Source organism: Ovis canadensis, chromosome 8, assembly GCF_042477335.2.
Source record: "Ovis canadensis isolate MfBH-ARS-UI-01 breed Bighorn chromosome 8, ARS-UI_OviCan_v2, whole genome shotgun sequence".
Lineage (NCBI taxonomy): Eukaryota > Metazoa > Chordata > Mammalia > Artiodactyla > Bovidae > Ovis > Ovis canadensis.
Window position 1 is genome coordinate 62,030,383 of NC_091252.1, and position 17,118 is coordinate 62,047,500.

General features: G+C 36.7%; 1 protein-coding gene across 8 annotated transcripts in view; it reads left to right on the plus strand.

Annotated features, from left to right (window-relative positions):
* SYNCRIP (synaptotagmin binding cytoplasmic RNA interacting protein) overlaps positions 1-17,118 on the plus strand; it is a 30,362-nt gene that overhangs the window by 3,251 nt on the left and 9,993 nt on the right. For all 8 annotated transcript variants that reach the window (XM_069598330.1, XM_069598333.1, XM_069598328.1 and 5 more), the window contains 8 exons: positions 401-519; positions 629-736; positions 3,361-3,474; positions 3,574-3,750; positions 12,529-12,664; positions 13,676-13,881; positions 16,375-16,524; positions 16,839-16,960. In XM_069598330.1, coding sequence (XP_069454431.1) covers positions 401-519; positions 629-736; positions 3,361-3,474; positions 3,574-3,750; positions 12,529-12,664; positions 13,676-13,881; positions 16,375-16,524; positions 16,839-16,960 — 1,132 coding nt within the window. The remainder of the gene's footprint in view (positions 1-400; positions 520-628; positions 737-3,360; positions 3,475-3,573; positions 3,751-12,528; positions 12,665-13,675; positions 13,882-16,374; positions 16,525-16,838; positions 16,961-17,118) is intronic.

The window sequence follows — 17,118 nt, forward strand, 5'->3', positions numbered from 1 at the left end:
GGTTAAATAACTTGGTAATTGTAGACTTGTAGTCTGTCTGTCTCGGTGTTGCTGTTGCTTTTTTTAGTGGTATTTGAAATTGAGTGGAGGTTCCTGTGTCATGCTTGGTACTTTGTTGGTTGATTTTAGAATTTGTAAGCCTATGTATTTACCTTAGAAATACTCGGTGTTCAGAACTGCCTGACTTAGGATAAGATAAAAAAGTTGACTCATTATTTTAAGTATGGTTGACAGGCCTTCTTTAGTTCATAATGGCTAAGGTATGTGTGTTTTTCATTATATAGATAAAGAGGAATGGAAGAATTTGTAGTTAGCACCTGCATTGGCAAACATGGTTTTTAAAAAAAAACTTTCTAAAAATATTAAAAGTTGACAACTAATTAAGTTTTTTCTTCTCCAGGGCTGGTGGCACATAGCGATTTAGATGAAAGAGCTATCGAAGCTTTAAAAGAATTCAATGAAGACGGCGCATTGGCAGTTCTTCAGCAGTTTAAAGACAGTGATCTCTCTCATGTTCAGGTAATGTTAATTTGGTGTGAGTGTTAAAAAAAAAAAGTAGTTTTGACTTTTATTCAGTTAGGTATATTTAAGACTTACTCTTGAAAATAATTGGAAAATTCCTTCGCAGAACAAAAGTGCCTTTTTATGTGGAGTCATGAAGACTTATAGGCAGAGAGAAAAACAGGGGACCAAAGTTGCAGATTCTAGCAAAGGACCAGATGAAGCAAAAATTAAGGTATGTCTTTGAAAAGTTTCTTTTTTACTCCTTTCAGTTTTTAAAGTTTTTTGTTTGTTGTTTTGACTATTTTCTAGCTTGGGTAAATATTCCTTGAGTGTGAAATTATTCCTTGTGTGTGTGCTGTAATGTTGAGAGGTAATGACCATGAGATAATTTGTTAATGTTTCCTCATTACTATTTTTTGAAGTGTCCTGCCTTTAACAGTTTCTGTTTCTAAACAACTTTGAAATTTTTCTTGTTATCCATGTATTCTTTCCTAAATCTGTTCTGTTGGTATTCTAAATAAAAGATTTAAAGGAATACAGTCACCATATTTTTCATATGAAACCTGCAGGTCCAGATTACCTGACAGTGGAACTAAAAGGGGGAGGGAATCAGCTCATCCCATACTGATGGAGAGTGTACATTTAGCAGTTGACTGCTTTCTTTAGGATTCTCAAGCCCCCACATTAAATGAGTTAGTATTTTAACACTGCCTTCTTCCTCATTCGTTAGTGTGGGTTTTTAAGGCTAATTTGTTCATTTCTAAAAGCAGCTTTTAATGAAAAAATTGTTTACTGTAGACATGTAAATGAAGAAACTGAGGCTGAGAGAAGAAGTTTTGTTTGCCATCACCCAAGTCACATAGTAGTAAAGTCAACTAGCTTTTGATCTTTGTGTTTTTTACTTGTGTTGATTTTTTGGTTCATAGAAAATATGATGGTCATACTAGTTTTAATGTAGTATTCTTAACATAGTTTGCCCCTGCTCTTGAACCAAGGGTTCTAGTTTTAAGAAAATAAATTATTAGGAAGGGGTGGGTGTCAGTTGTGTTTTAATGGTATAGGAAGAAGAAAGTATGGAGTTAGTAGTTAATGTATAAAATTGAGGCTTTCAAATGAGTGAATTGTATCTGAACTATAAATCTAGTTTTTCCAAAGAAATGGAATATATAGTTGTTACCCATTGTAATTAAATCAGTTGTAAGTAAATCTACACTGAAAGTTATTAAAATTTTATAAAAAGTTGGAAATTTAGTTTGTGAAACATTCATTTCTGTCTTTGGAAGGGAGTGGCGTAAAGCTTCAGTGTGACTTAAATTGTGGCAAGAAATCAGACATTTTTATAGACTATTTTTCAGAGGGAATAAGTGTTTCCTTTTGTTTTTATGGATTGACATAAAACAGATAAACTATTTGGGTCATATAAACATTAAAGTAAAAGAAGCACAGGGATTGCATATGGGGGAAAGGGAAGATGAACCATTTAATTAGTTTATGTGATAGTAAGAGGTTTGAGTTTATTTTTGTTACTAACCCAATATTGCATTGTTAAGCAAGTATATTTGGGTATAATAGAAAAAGACTACTCAAAACATGTACCAGCTTGTGGACTTTTTTGTTAAGAGAGTTGAGGAATAGAGTTCTTATCAATTACAATATCTTTCCATAACTATTTAATGTTCTTTGGGTAGAAATAAGGGCTTCCCCGTTGGCTAAGAAGGTGAAGTGTGTGCCTGCAGTGTGGGAGACCCAGGTTTGATCCCTGGGTTGAGAAGATCCCTTGGAGTAGGAAATGGCAACCCACTCCAGTACTCTTGCTTGGAAAATTCCATGAACGGAGGAGCTTTTTAGGCTACCTCCATGGGGTCGCAAAGAGTTGGTAGAAATAAAATCTGTCCAGTCTTTTTCATTTAAGAACTAAAGTGCTCCTCCCCCCATCACTTGACAGCATTCTGATATGTTTTCTCATGTGCTTGCTATTAGTTTATTTCAAAGTTTATCAGCTAATTATTAGATTCTTTTTATTTAGAAAACTAGTTTTGCGCGTTGTGGGTGAGATGGTGGAAAAGGAATAATCTAACTTTTTCCTTAGGCTAACAGTGGATGACTACTTTCTACTCTTCTGCTTATAATAAGAGATAAAAAGAATCTTTTTATGCTCTGAGTTAAATATAAGTTGTATAAATTTTAACAGTTCACTTTTAGGGAGATAATGTGTAGAGATTATATCGTGTTGCAATTTCATAAAGTTTCCAAAAATTATTTTGGCTCTTTTTCTGAGTGATCCATGCTGTCCTGTGAAGCATGGTACTTGAATGTCAAATGAATAAGAGGTTATTTTTCCTGCATCTCCTCTTAAGTTTGTGGATTTAGATGGAGGAGTGTAATTTGTAAAGGTTGGTGAAACCCCTAGAATGGCAGTAGGTACCTTGGAGTGTGGGTTACTGGGAAATTTGTTGGGTAAGAAAGCTAGGTTTGGAAGAGATAAGTTATCTACCTCCTCCTTCAGGAGAGAATTTCAGCTTAATTATGCAGTCATTTTTTAGAAGGGCGCAATAGATATACCTTGCCTTGAGAGTTGTTAAATCAATATTTTGTGTTGTTCACTAAGCACTACTCAGTAATTGGAGACCAAAAAATAATTTGACCAGGATCCTGAAACTTTTATAAATTAGGGCATATTATGAATTATAAGCACACATTAAAAGAGTTCTAAAACAGACAACAAAAACCTGTTAGTAGGGAATATTGCCAACATAAATGGAAAGATTTGAACAAAATTGATTTTTTCATAACTGCTTGCTGCATGGGTGTGGTCTTATGAATGAAATATATTAATGACATTTTGAACTTTTTAAGGCACTCTTGGAAAGAACAGGCTACACACTCGATGTGACCACTGGACAGAGGAAGTATGGGGGACCGCCTCCAGATTCCGTTTATTCAGGTCAGCAGCCTTCTGTTGGCACTGAGGTAAAGAAACTAAAAACTTGTACCCTTTGTAGTAAATGTACATGTGTCTGGTTTCTTATAGAAATTTTCCATGGTTTTTATTGCATATTTAATTTACAGATATTTGTGGGGAAGATTCCAAGAGATCTGTTTGAGGATGAACTTGTTCCATTGTTTGAAAAAGCTGGACCTATATGGGATCTTCGTTTAATGATGGATCCACTAACAGGTCTCAATAGAGGTTATGCGTTTGTCACTTTTTGTACAAAAGAAGCAGCTCAGGAGGCTGTTAAACTGGTGAGTTTTTTAGTCTTCACATTTGCTATTTTTAATTAAAGCCAGGCCTTTTCTTATTGTGTTAACTGAATGCTTTTGAAGTGCTGATTAGGCAGTCTTTCACATTTTCTATGTACACGTTATAGCAGTATCTTTTGCGGGTATAGTTGAACTGTCTGAGGACCTATAAGGTAGTGTGGTGGAGTTATAGTTACTGGTTCTTTGAAACATTTGGCTGAATGATTTTTTTTTAAATTTTAGGAATTTTAAAAGGTGTAAGAAAGTAACTGTAATAGACAGAGCTCCTGTTGGGCCATATTTGGCTATCCCTTTTTAAGAAATGTTTCATGAAGACATTGCGATAATAACATTTTAGTTAATGAAATAAGTGATTTTATGGTGAATGGCAGTATTTGATTTAAAAATAGCAGATGTCAGGTGAGGACCTATTTTCCCAATTTAAAGAATTTTAGTATTTCAAGTTATGGCTTATATAACTCCTTCAAATTAGTTTTATTCTGTGACTCAAGTGGTTTCTACATTTTGTAGTTGAAGATGTCAAGTTAATTTCAATCCAAGAAATATATCAAAAAGTGCAGCTGCGGAGGAACTTTTGTAAATGGTTCACTATGGCAGACGTTTGTTTTGCACTGTCTGACTTACATGTTATATGGGTAATTCTAAGCAAACTTGAAATTCTTAGACTGATTATTCCTGAATTTTATTTTTTCTTTCCTCACTGTCATCTATATCACATTTTAAGGCAAGCCTTAAGGAGAAAAAGGAAACAAATACACTTGATTTAGCTTTCTATATAGCTTGCATCTCTCCATTGGGGTGTGTAATTGAATATTGTAAGGTTGACATTAGAAAAGTATGCTACTTGGGAAGAATAGAGAATTCAGGATTTGGGGTATTTCTGTTTAAATCAAGGCTGACTTTTCCCTTCTTTCCAAGGATGCTGTTACAGAAGGGAGAGTGTATAGCTCTCTGGTGTTCCATTCAGTGGTAACTGTGAACTGTCAAGATTTTAGTTTAAACAGTTCAAGTAAAATTGAGGACTTTTTAGGGTTCTGGAAAGATAAACTGTAGAAATCATCCAGCTGAATCTAAAAGAACATTTTGCCAGATAGTAATAAAGTAGCGGCAAGTTTTAATGTGGAAATGTAGAGTGATTGAGAAGGCAATGAGCTATCTTATCTCACTACAAAAAGCTCTTGTAGAATTTAATGATGTTAGACCCAGTTTATTTACTAGGTAATACATAAAGCTTAGTTTTGTTTAGTGGTGCGATTACTTAGTGTTACAAGTAATGATACATGTATTTATTAATTTTTTAATAGGAATTATTAAACCAATACTTGACTAAATTTTTGCTGCCAAAAGACACCAATTATGGTAGGTCCTCACTAGAGTATTTCTAGGTGATGTTCAGAATCTTTATAGTAAAGAAACATAGTTAGAAGAAGATACATAATCCAGTCCTAACATGACAATTTTGATTGCCAATAAATACACATGAAATATGTTTCAGTTTGGGCAGTTGCCTTGGCTTAACATAATATAGTCCAAAATTGCATTGCTGTAGGCTTAGAGTAGTCTTAATAACAGTTAAGTTTTTGACTGTAACGTAGAAATTTCCAGATAGCCAAACAGCTATTTTGATTGGTCTAGGAACAGTTCTTAAACAAATGTTTTTACATTTTTTTTCTGGGTTTGAATTTGAGTCCTTATCTGGGGGAATGATTACTTTTTGCTCTCTAATCAATAGGAGGCTCTGCATTTTAGTGTCTTTTCAAAGATAGTCTTAGTAGTAGGATGAATTGGATGTATTCTTACGGCTTTTTCTGAAAAGATGTTTTACCATAGGTAGGATTATGGTTTTAGAATTGGGAGACTTGCCTTAGTACAACAGTAAAAGAAAGGACTAGGCTTTTGAGGAAATGAAACATTCTAGAGAAATAAAAAACTGAAGTTGATTTGGATATTTTATGTTATCTTGTTTTGATTCCTGGATATGAGTTACACCCCAAATGTATTTTTTAAGGGACCATATTTTGAAGACCGTACCTAGTTGTGTCATATCACAAGTCTACTTGAGTTACAGCTTTATCAAAGAAATTTTAATATAAGGTAGTTGAACTGTTCTAGTTGTACATAATCAAGAGTTGAGAAAATGTCTTTTAGATTATAGATTAGACAAGATTGAAGCAGCATCACTTTTTGTTTTCCTATACTTTGAGTATCTTGAGAAATACCTTAGATTGAGATAGTTTATATTTGGTCTTATTTTTTGATACATATAATTCAGCAGTGACTTCCAATAAAAAATGTAGATTTTAAATTTGCATCTGAATTACTTGTAGAAATGGGTTGATGTTAACAGCTGAAGAGACATGAAGTTAAAAAGCAACTGCAAACTTCTTAGTCACCCTGTTTTCAGCTAACATTTGCCTTGTATTTGGGGGAATAAGAAAATGTATCTCTAAATGATGATAGTCTAGCTGCGGAAGCAAGATCTAAATTTGTGGGAAGGTGTTTAATAGCTGCCACTTGTTGCTTGTTAAGGCGCAGGAGCTGTGCTCTGTGCCACATTATTACTTTTAAATACCACTGCAAAAAAAAAAATACCACTGCAACCCATTTCTCAAGGTAAGTGAAATACCTTCTTTCTACAGTGAATAAATAGACTGGGTGGATTGCCCAAGGCCATGCAGGTTTAGTATATTTAGCATGTTCTTACTGTTAACTGGACATAACAGTTTAAACCAGCAATATATGTTATGTTGCCAGTGAGCCCAATTCTTTGTGTAGTGGTTTAGGTGGTCTTAAAAGGTGTTGAGTGTGAGTCTTCTCTGCTGCCAAATTTATTTCTGGCATCTAACCAGTTTGTACCATCTTCCTGCTAACACCCTAGTCTAAGGTACCATTTGAAGAGTCCTAGCTAGTCTCATTGCTTTCCGTTGCCCCTTTACAGTCTTATAATTTAGCCATGTAGGTTAGATCGCAGCATTCCCATCCTGAGAATAATGGCTTCTAAACAAGGCTCTATCTGATAAAGTTTCTGCTTAACCTCTCTCCTTCTCTTCTTTATTACTGTTCCATCCATACTCTGCCTTTTTTGTCCTCCTCCAAAGCTATGACCATTTCCAACTCAAGGTTGCCTTCTGTGCTTTCCATCACTTCCTCCAGTTAGCCCAGCTGCTACCTACTTATCGATCAGATTTTCTTAGAGGGCCTTTCTAATAAAGGCTTACTACCCAGTTGCCCCATGACAGTGTACTGAACATGATTAAAAAAAATAATATTTGATGTACTTAAAATTATTTCTTGACTTTGTAAGATGATTTGCATCACTCTTCCCTTCAGAGAATTTACTCTTTTTCTGCGTCCCTGACATTCAGAACAGTGCCACTGTAGAATAGGTACTGGATAAATAACTTGACCGGCTGACTAGTGCTGTCTTATTGAAAGATTTTTTAGCTTTCATTTGCAATTATTCTCTGCTACCATCAGCCCTAGGGATTAACATAGATTCATGGGGAGGGTGACACTTTGTCCTCTGTAGCATTTGGTGTTGTCACAAAGTCCAAGAGGAACGCAGGCAGGTGTGTATGTGTATTTGTATGTGTGCTTCTGGAATTGGAGCCCAAGGCAACTGGCTTTGCAAGTGCCCATTATGGTCCATTACAGTGGAAGTGTCTTACTGAAAAAACTTCTTGGCGAAGACTGGAATACTGACCTATATTTACATGTTAAGATTTGTGACTTTAATAGCCACTGATGGTTTATTCACCACAGTGGTTGTATACATCAGTGCATTCGATGAATGCAGCTAAGAGACGTCCACAAAGTATTTTAAGTAGCAATTAGCAAATGTTTACTGTGAATAACATGAAAACTTTTACTATGAGCGTACAAGTAGTTTGATCCAGTTCTTGACTTTGGGGTTTCTGCAACATTAGAGGCTAACTACAGTTAATTAAAGTGGAAGCTGGTGGGTCACAGGGTAAAGGAAGGATGAAGGGATAGATTGCTTTGAGTTGGGGTTGTTAGAGAAGGCTTTGTCCTAAAGAGGTTTGAGTAGGGAGGGAAGTGAAGGAAATAGATGAATTGAGTTGAAGCAGTGTTTTGTGGGAAGAAAGATGAAACTTGTTAAAGTGAATGCTAAAAGGCAGTAGTCATTGACTACTGGACTGAGTTGCATGGTGCCATTGAAAGTTTGAGTGTTAGTGTAGGTTGCATAATGTAAATATGTTATAGATGGTATTTCTTTTTTCCTTATCAGTGATTTGAATGAGGGTATATAGTTGGACTGGTTGAAATGTTTGGTGACTTGAATTTGCATGTGGTGATAAATGCTATGGGGGATGACAAAATAAGGATCTGAAAAGATTTTGATAGCCTGGGATAGTAGTTTATATCAGAAGGGTGGAATTGAGTGGGGTTGAAAGTCAGGTCCTATACACAACTTACTCATAAGCAAACTGTAGTGTGTCAGTAGTGTGGTATGATTGCCAAATAAGCTGAGATAATCTTGGACTGCGTGTTATAGAAGCCAGTGTTTAGAAGTGTTAGAATAGTCTCCAGCTTACTCTAGACTCTTCATTCTTAGCCTGCATTTGTATTGTGTTATGAATGTCACTATTTTGTGACACTCCTGGAGGCACTTTCCAATTTCAGAGAAGGAATGATTAGCCAAGCAAAGAGGACTGAGTCGTAAGCATTGTGTGTAGGTATGTGAAGTGCCTCATTTGGAGGAGGAAATAGATTCATTGGAGAATTTTTAGGGAAGTGGGTTTGACTCATTGACTCTGCTTAGTGTAAAGCAGACTTAAGTGGATAGGCTTGGGAGGCAGCTGTTTTGCTGCTATAAGGAGAGTTAGGACTGAGCAACTACTTCTGGATCAGATTCCAAATCTGAGGTTGCTGAGTTTCTGGGGATTTGTTGACTGATTGGCTATGAGGCAAGGAAAGAGTGACTTGGTGTTTTTGAGCCTGGGTGATGGGAATGTTCCAGGCTGTACAACTCATTTTGGTGTTCTGAAATACTGAAACTATATTGGTTCATCGTTGTTTTATTTGATTACCTCACTGTGCTACTGGATCTGAAAGCTAGATTTCTAAAACTTGTTCATTTCAGTGCCAACTTTCCTAGAGTTTGGAAAAGACCACATTTTTTTGTTTATCTTGATATCATCATATAGTCCTGATTACTTAACCCTTGAGACTAAGGGTTTATCAGCATTAAATCAGAATCTCTAGTAAGCATCAGAACAGTTGTTTGTAATGCCTTTCTACCATCTCAGTCACTGTTACCTGCTAGGATGTAAAATTTAATTTTAACTTTAAGATGATAGATTGGCCTTAAAAATGCTAGAGTAAGGAAAGTTAATTCAAATATACATGTAAAAGTACATGCTTAATCTGTAGATGCGGATACTGCTTTGAAAATGTTTACTTTTGCTTTATTTGGACAATATGCCCAGAGAGTCTTTTTTCCTTTAATGACTTCACTGGAGAACCAGTTTACTCTCTATGGGTCAGTTAAAAATGTCTCCATTTTTTAAATTAAAAAAATGTGGATGAAGAGTTACAGTTTTCTTTGTAAATCCTGCTAAATATTCATAGCTTCCTATTGGTCAGACCGAATGAATGAATGCTAAGTTGCTTCAGTCGTGTCTGGCTCTCTGTGACCCCATGGGCTGTAGCCCACCAGGCTCCTCTGTGCATGGAATTCTCCAGGCAAGAATACTGGAGTGGGTTTCCATTTCCTTCTCTAGGGGAATCTTCCCCACCCATGGATCAAACCTGTGTCTTTTACATCTCCTGCACTGTCAGGCAGGTTCTTTACCTCTGATGTTACCCGGGAACCCACCAGGTCTGACTTGTTCAGACTGCTGCTGCTAAGTCGCGTCAGTCGTGTCCGACTCTGTGTGACCCCATAGACGGCAGCCCACCAGGCTCCTCTGTCCCTGGGATTCTCCAGGCAAGAACACTGGAGTGGGTTGCCATTTCTTTCTCCAGTGCGTGAAAGTGTGTCTGACTCTTAGCGACCCCATGGACTGTAGCCTACCAGGCTCTTCATCCGTGGTATTCTCCAGGCAAGAGTACTGGAGTCGGGTGCCATTGCCTTCTCCAGACTACTGTCATTTTAAATACCTTCTACCTACCCTACCTTGATTAACCTGAGGAGGGCTATGAGGATAGGTTAGAAGGGAAGAAACTTTGCTTATATAGAAAATAATGGCAACAGTTATCACCATTTTGAAGCAGCATTGTTAAGTGCATAGCCCCTGGTCTTAGAATATTTGGAAAACAAAAATACAGAAAAGGGAAAGTGATACCAAATTCTGTCATCTTCAAAGTAACTCCTCTTTCTCTCTTTTCCTTTTAAAACTTTGCATTCCATTCTATTCCCCCCGCCCCCTCCCGATTTTAGGTTTTTTTTTTTTTTTTGGTCAACTTCTGGAATTATAGACTAAATGACCAAATTAAAAGTCATTGATTTGTTGCTAAGGCTGGCTATTTGATGCTTACTTGTAAAAATCTAGGGAATGTACATGTCTTAAATAGTTTATTGTGTTCTTAGATTAACTTACTTGTGTGGTGGGATATTGTAGTCTCATTGTCCATAATCCCATGCAATGATGGATTCAACCATAGGTCTACTATCTGCAGATAACTGCATATTTCTACTTTTAAGAGGTGTTTGGTCTAAATACAAATAGTACGGGAAAACAAAGTCCAGGGCGGTATTTCTTAACCTCGGCACTATTTTAGACTAGATAGCTATTATGCTGGGCTATTTTGTGAATTATAGGATGTTTGGTAACATCTCTGACTTCTTCTTACCCACTAAGTACTAACAGCAAGTCCCACCTCTAGTTGGCCAAAATCTGCCTGTTTATAGTAGGTAAGTCGTGTCCAACTGTTTTTGTGATCCCATGGACTGTAGCCCACCAGGCTTCTCTGTCCATGGGATTTCCCAGGCAAGAAGACTGGAGTGGGTTGCCATTTTCTTCTCCAGGGTATGGAACCTGCCTCTCCTGCATTGGCAGGCGGATTCTTCACTGTTAAGCCACTAGGTCTAGTTGACCAAAATCTTTCTAGACATTGTCAAATGTGCCTCCTCCCTCCCTGGGCAAAAGCTACGCCTGTTGAGAACTACTGATCTGTGTTAACAAGAAGGGTGTTTTTATTGATCCTTATAGAATTTAGGGATTGCAGAGTATTTAGTTGAGCTCAAATATACAGGTATGCAGAAGAGATTTCAATAGTGAAGTTTCAGGGAAAGCATTATATTCAGAGGCGTAGCAGTATAAGAACTGACATCATTAACCAAGATTACAAGTGTGGAGAAAGGGAAGAAGTGGGAGGAATTTTAGGATGGACTTACTAATGTCCAGCTATTTGAACTTTGTTTTGCTGATGGGATATTTTTTTTCCCAATAGGCAAAATTGTGATTAAAAAAAAAAAATGTCTCTGGCATAAGTGTAAAGAATAGAGGTAATCTTGGGATCATGATGACCAGTCAGTCAGTTCAGTCGCCCACTCTTTGCAACCCCATGGACTGCAGCACAGCAGGCTTCCCTGTCCATCATCAACTCCTGGAGCCTACTCAAACTCAGGTCTATCGAGTCAGTGATGCCATCCAACCATCTCATACTCTGTGGTCTCCTTCTCCTCCTGCCTTCACTCTTTCCCAGCATCAGGGTCTTTTCCAATGAGTCAGCTCTTCGTATTAGGTGGCCAGAGTATTGGAGTTTCAGCTTCAACACCAGTGAATGTTCAGGACTGATTTCCTTTAGGATTGACTGCTTTGATCTCCTTGCAGTCCAAGGGACTCTCAAGAGTCTTTTGCAACACCACAGTTCAAAATGATGACCAGAGATTTGGCCAAGTGTGAACTGAGTCATTGGGGGCAAAAAACTACAAAACTGTTGTGAATGGGAGGGAAAGATGTTTGAACTTCGTGTTTAATTTTGAATACCTGGAGATAATGGAGAAAGGGACAGTGAGGAATCAATTTTCTGACTTAGCTGTATTTCCTTCACTCATATCTTATGTACCTGTTGCACAAGAATCAGAATAACAGGGATAGGAGCTTTTTGGGTTTTGCCTCTATGGTTTTGTTGCCTTTTATGATTTAGGGTTACTTGAAGATTGTTTACATTTTAATATAGTTTTATAGTTGTTTCTATACTTATACCATAATCTACTTGTCTTTGTCCAATTTTATCAAAGGCTTGATGAAAATGAAATGGGGGGGGAAATGTAGAGCCAGATTCAGAATAGTGAGGTTCTCCTTTTAGACTTAAGGATTTGAAGCTGAAGAATCATTATTGTAACTTTTTATGAGTGGTTAGAGGAGATGGAAAAGTAAGATTGAAGTGCTGATTAACAAAAAGGCAGAAAGCTTGGTGACAATTTGAATCCATTTTCCTTAACATGGAAAGAGTTAGCAGGATGCTTTTAAGTAGAAAACAAAGTAGTGTGTAATCAGTAATTTGGAATTTAAGCTGCTTACAGATTTGATGCTTACCAGATTTGCTAAATTTCAAGGACTTGACAATTTTTGGTTTAGTTCATAAACGTGATCAATGTTTTGTTGTTACAGTCTTCCTATGTCTCAGATTATAATTTTTTAAAGGATACTTGATAAACTTAAGTGTTGAGTTCTTAGTTTGTTAAAAGGTCTTGCTTTTGTGTATGGGATTTGTGTGTCTTTCTGTAATAAGCACCTGTCATAGGATATTTTAAGTATTTTTAAAACGGTGCACTTTTCCCCCTTTCAGTATAATAATCACGAAATTCGTTCTGGAAAACACATTGGTGTCTGCATCTCGGTTGCCAACAACAGGCTTTTTGTGGGCTCTATTCCTAAGAGTAAAACCAAGGAACAGATTCTTGAAGAATTTAGCAAAGTAACAGGTAAGTTGGATTTATTTGGAAGGAGGTGCAAGTTGTAATGCTTAAGGTAATTGCGTACTTCTACTTGCCAAGCACTGTTTTAAGCACTACATTTATTGACTCATTGTATTTTTTCTGTAGCCATATAAGATAGGTATCTGCATATTTTAGACATGGAATCAGAAGGTTTTGGGAAGTAACTTGCTGAATGTTAGATAGTAAGGAATATGTCTGGGATTTGAACTCAATCTGCACAATCATTGTTGTGCTTCCTATTTTGGAAGATTGTATTTCTTTGTGTGTTTTTATGCATGTTGAGGTGCTGGTTGACATTCTTAGTAAAAATATTTGGTAGGTAATGACTTGAATTTCCAAATTATAGGAATAGTGAGTACTCTTGCTATAAGCAGAGTCTACATTGTCTTTGAATTTAAGTTTCCAAGTGACAGGCTTTTATAAGAAAACAATTTTATCTGCCTAAAATATATTTAGCAAATTATCCGCCTGTTACCAGTTTCCAGGATCATTTGAAATTTTTATACAATACTAAGATAGTTTATTTCATTTGACATAAACATACAGATATCTGAGGCCAGGAGAGTGCCATTAAAAATTAGGTTTTACTTGGATGGGATGAAACATTTTATATTTCTGGTTTTCCTAAAACAGGTTTGTAAAGATTTCATGCCTCTCTGTTGTCTAATTAATGGAAGCAGAATAGTCCTCAGGTCTAAGTAAAAAGGGTACGTTTTTTTTTTTAATGGAGATTTTTGCGTTAGGAATACTTGGGAAAGTGTGGATGAGGTAAATTATCTTGACCAGTGTTTTTGAGCTGGACAGAATTTTGAGTATTTTTAAAAATATATATTAAAAAATATATTTTAATATATCTGGACCAATATTTTCAGTATATTATCTCTTGTAAAGATAAGAGATTAGTTTTCATTTTGATATTTAAGTATAATATTAGCAAAAAAATCTTTTGGTCTGCTTATTTTATCTAATTTCCCTGGAATGGTTGCTTCCTTTCAGAGGGTCTTACAGACGTCATTTTATACCACCAACCAGACGACAAGAAAAAAAACAGAGGCTTTTGTTTTCTTGAATATGAAGATCACAAAACAGCTGCCCAGGCAAGACGTAGGTTAATGAGTGGTAAAGTCAAGGTCTGGGGAAATGTTGGAACTGTTGAATGGGCTGATCCTATAGAAGATCCTGATCCTGAGGTTATGGCAAAGGTAATGACAGTTGGGTTAAGATTTTCTTTTGTGGTGTTGGTGGGAGCAGCAGAAGGCTTTAGAGAGTGGAGGAAAACTTCGTGTGCTTTTTTAAACTGTGCTTTGAAAGCGAGAGAAGTGTTCTGTGTTAAAGGCCACACACCAGAAATAAATAACAAGTGCATGGAGGGTGAGTTTAGAAATTATTCATGGACCCTCAGCGATAGTTGTGTAGCATCATTAGTCTCATGAAGTAGTTAGCCTACATGCTGAGGAGATGACTTTCATTTTTGTGTGGATTCAAAAAGCAATTGCTGTAAGTTTTTTGAGAATGGTGCCATTTGATTACATGGTTTTTATGTTAAAAGTTCTACTCCTAAAAATAGTGAACTGTACTGGCCTCAGCAGAGCTGCTGCAGTTACAAGGTTTAGCTATTATTAGGTATCCTGCTTCAGCAGTCAGTTGAGACATCTATGAGAACAAATATCTCTTGAGTCAACACTTCACCACTTTACCAGTGCAGTGCACAGTTAAGTTACTCCACCCTTTGTCTTTTTAAGAATCCTCTTTAATGGTGATAGGCCAGCAAATAGAGTGAGTTCACTTAAATGAGGAAAGGAGTGTGAGGTATCAGTTGTGAATATTAAATAGTAAATATTCTTGAGGACAGAGATATTTAGGATTCATTCTTTTTTTCTTTGGCTTATTAAGCTTTCATTAGCCCTCTAGGTTAAGAAATTCAGATGCTACTTCAGGTATTTTAGGAGGAAGTGATAATATTTTTTAGTCAGGATCTTTCAGGATTGGAAGAATTTATCTTAGTGCTTTGAATATTCTTCTCTGTGAAGGGTTTCAGTTAGTTTTGACTTGATTTGTTAAGTTCAGCTGCTTTTTAAGATGGCATAGTATTCACGTTTGGAGAAGGAAATGACACCCCACTGCAGTATTCTTGCCTGGAAAATTTCATGGATGGAGGAAACTGGTAGGCTACAGTCCATGGGGTCATGAAGAGTTGGACATGACTGAGTGACTTCACTTTCACTTTTCACTTTCATGCATTGGAGAAGGAAGTGGCAACCCACTCCAGTGTTCTTGCCTCGAGAATCCCAGGGATGGGGGAGCCTGGTGGCTTGCCATCTATGGGGTCGCACAGGGTTGGACATGACTGAAGCAACTTAGCAGGAGCAGTATTCACACTATTAGGAAATCACCACCTCCATTTTGATTGTAAAATAATAGCTAACGGAAAGTACTAGGACTTGCCTTGTGGCTCATCTGGTAAAGAATCTGCCTGCAATGCAGGAGACCCCGGTTCAATCCCTGGGTTGAGAAGATCTCCTGGAGAAGGAAAAGGCTACCCACTCCAGTATTCTGGCCTAGAGAATTCCATGGGGTCACAAAGAACACGACTGAGCGACTCTCACTTCACTTCAGGAAATACTGTGCATAGCGTGTTTTGTTTTTTTGAGCAACAAGTACAGTGGCTTCCCACGCACACCTGCCACCATACTTGCACAGCCTCCCCCACTATCAGTATCCTTGCTAGAGTGGTACGTTGTTATAATCAGTGATCTAAACTAAAAGGTTTATAATTCAGTCTTTCCATTAGGGTTCACTTTTGGTGTTCCGCATCCTATAGATTTGACAAATGTATGTCTTGTGTCCATCATCATAGTCTCATACAGAATATTTTGATTGCCTTAAGAATTCTCCACGGTTGCCTCTTCATCTCTTCTCCTTCATTCCTGGCAAATATTGCTCTTTTTACTATCTCCATAGCTTTGTCCTTTTCCAAATGTCACATACATAGTTGGAATCATATAGTATGTAACCATTTAAGATACCTTCTCTTATTCCATGTCTTTTTATGGCTTGATGCCTCATTTCTTGTTTAGTACTAAGTAATATTCCATTGTTTGAATGAACTGCAGTTTATCCAATCACCTGCTGAAGGACAGCTTTGTTACTTCCAAGTTTTGGCAATTATGAATTAAGGTGTACTAAGCATCCATATGCAGGTTTTTGTGTGGACATGTTTTCACCTCTTTTGAGTAAGTATCAAGGAGTGTGATTAGTGGATCATATGATACAAAAGTAAGTTTAGTTTTGTAAGGAGCTGCCAAAATTGTGTAATTTTGCATTCTAATACGGTGAATATGTTGTTCAACGTTCTCAACAGCATTCGATGGTGTTAGTGTTTTGTATTTTGGGCGGTCATTCTAATAGTTTGTAATGATACCTCACTTTTAATTTGCAATTCCCTAATGACATGTGATACTGAGCATCTCTTCTTATGCTTAGTCACCATCTGTGTATCTTTGAGGTATCTGTTTAGAATTTTGCCCATTAAATTCAGTAGCTCCTTAATGTTTGCCCAGATGAGTTGAAAATTTAGTCTAGTTTATATTTCTAATGGATTGTGACCAAAGTTAAGTTTGCAGGGTTGGGGTGGTGGCATCTTGGAAATTTAATTGTTTGGAAGTATATAGAAGCTTTTGTTTCTTAAATTTCAGGTAAAAGTGCTGTTTGTACGCAACCTGGCTAATACTGTAACAGAAGAGATTTTAGAAAAGGCATTTAGTCAGTTTGGGAAACTGGAACGAGTGAAGAAATTAAAAGATTATGCTTTCATTCATTTTGATGAACGAGATGGTGCTGTCAAGGTAAATGACTGGGGGAATAATCATAGGTATCTAATTAATGGCTAATGATTTTTAGTTATCCTAAAATCAGGTTTTAGAAAATTGAAGGAAACTCAGGTCGTGTAATTTGCTCAAGCTAACCTTTATTGGCCTTGGGAGATTGCCTCACTAAACTAAGTCAAAAATATTCATTAAAGAGCTGGCTTTTTAAATCAAAGAATCCTGTTTTGTCTCATCCTCCTGAGGTTAATGATAAATGATTTTTCTTTTTAACTTTAAATGAATCACAATTGTGAAAGGTCTCTTGTATTCATCAGTACCTGATTTTTTTTAAGGCTATGGAAGAAATGAATGGCAAAGACTTGGAGGGAGAAAATATTGAAATTGTTTTTGCTAAGCCACCAGATCAGAAAAGGAAAGAAAGAAAAGCTCAGAGGCAAGCTGCAAAGAATCAAATGTAAGTGAAAGTTGTACAGATTTTAATATTGATTAACTAGTGAATAACAAATGTTCCTCAAACCTGTTTAAAACAAATCCATAGTATGCTTTTTACCTTTTAAAGAAGACTTGAAGTTTGATTTAAAAGCTTTGAGTCAGATAAATGCCGAGAATCTA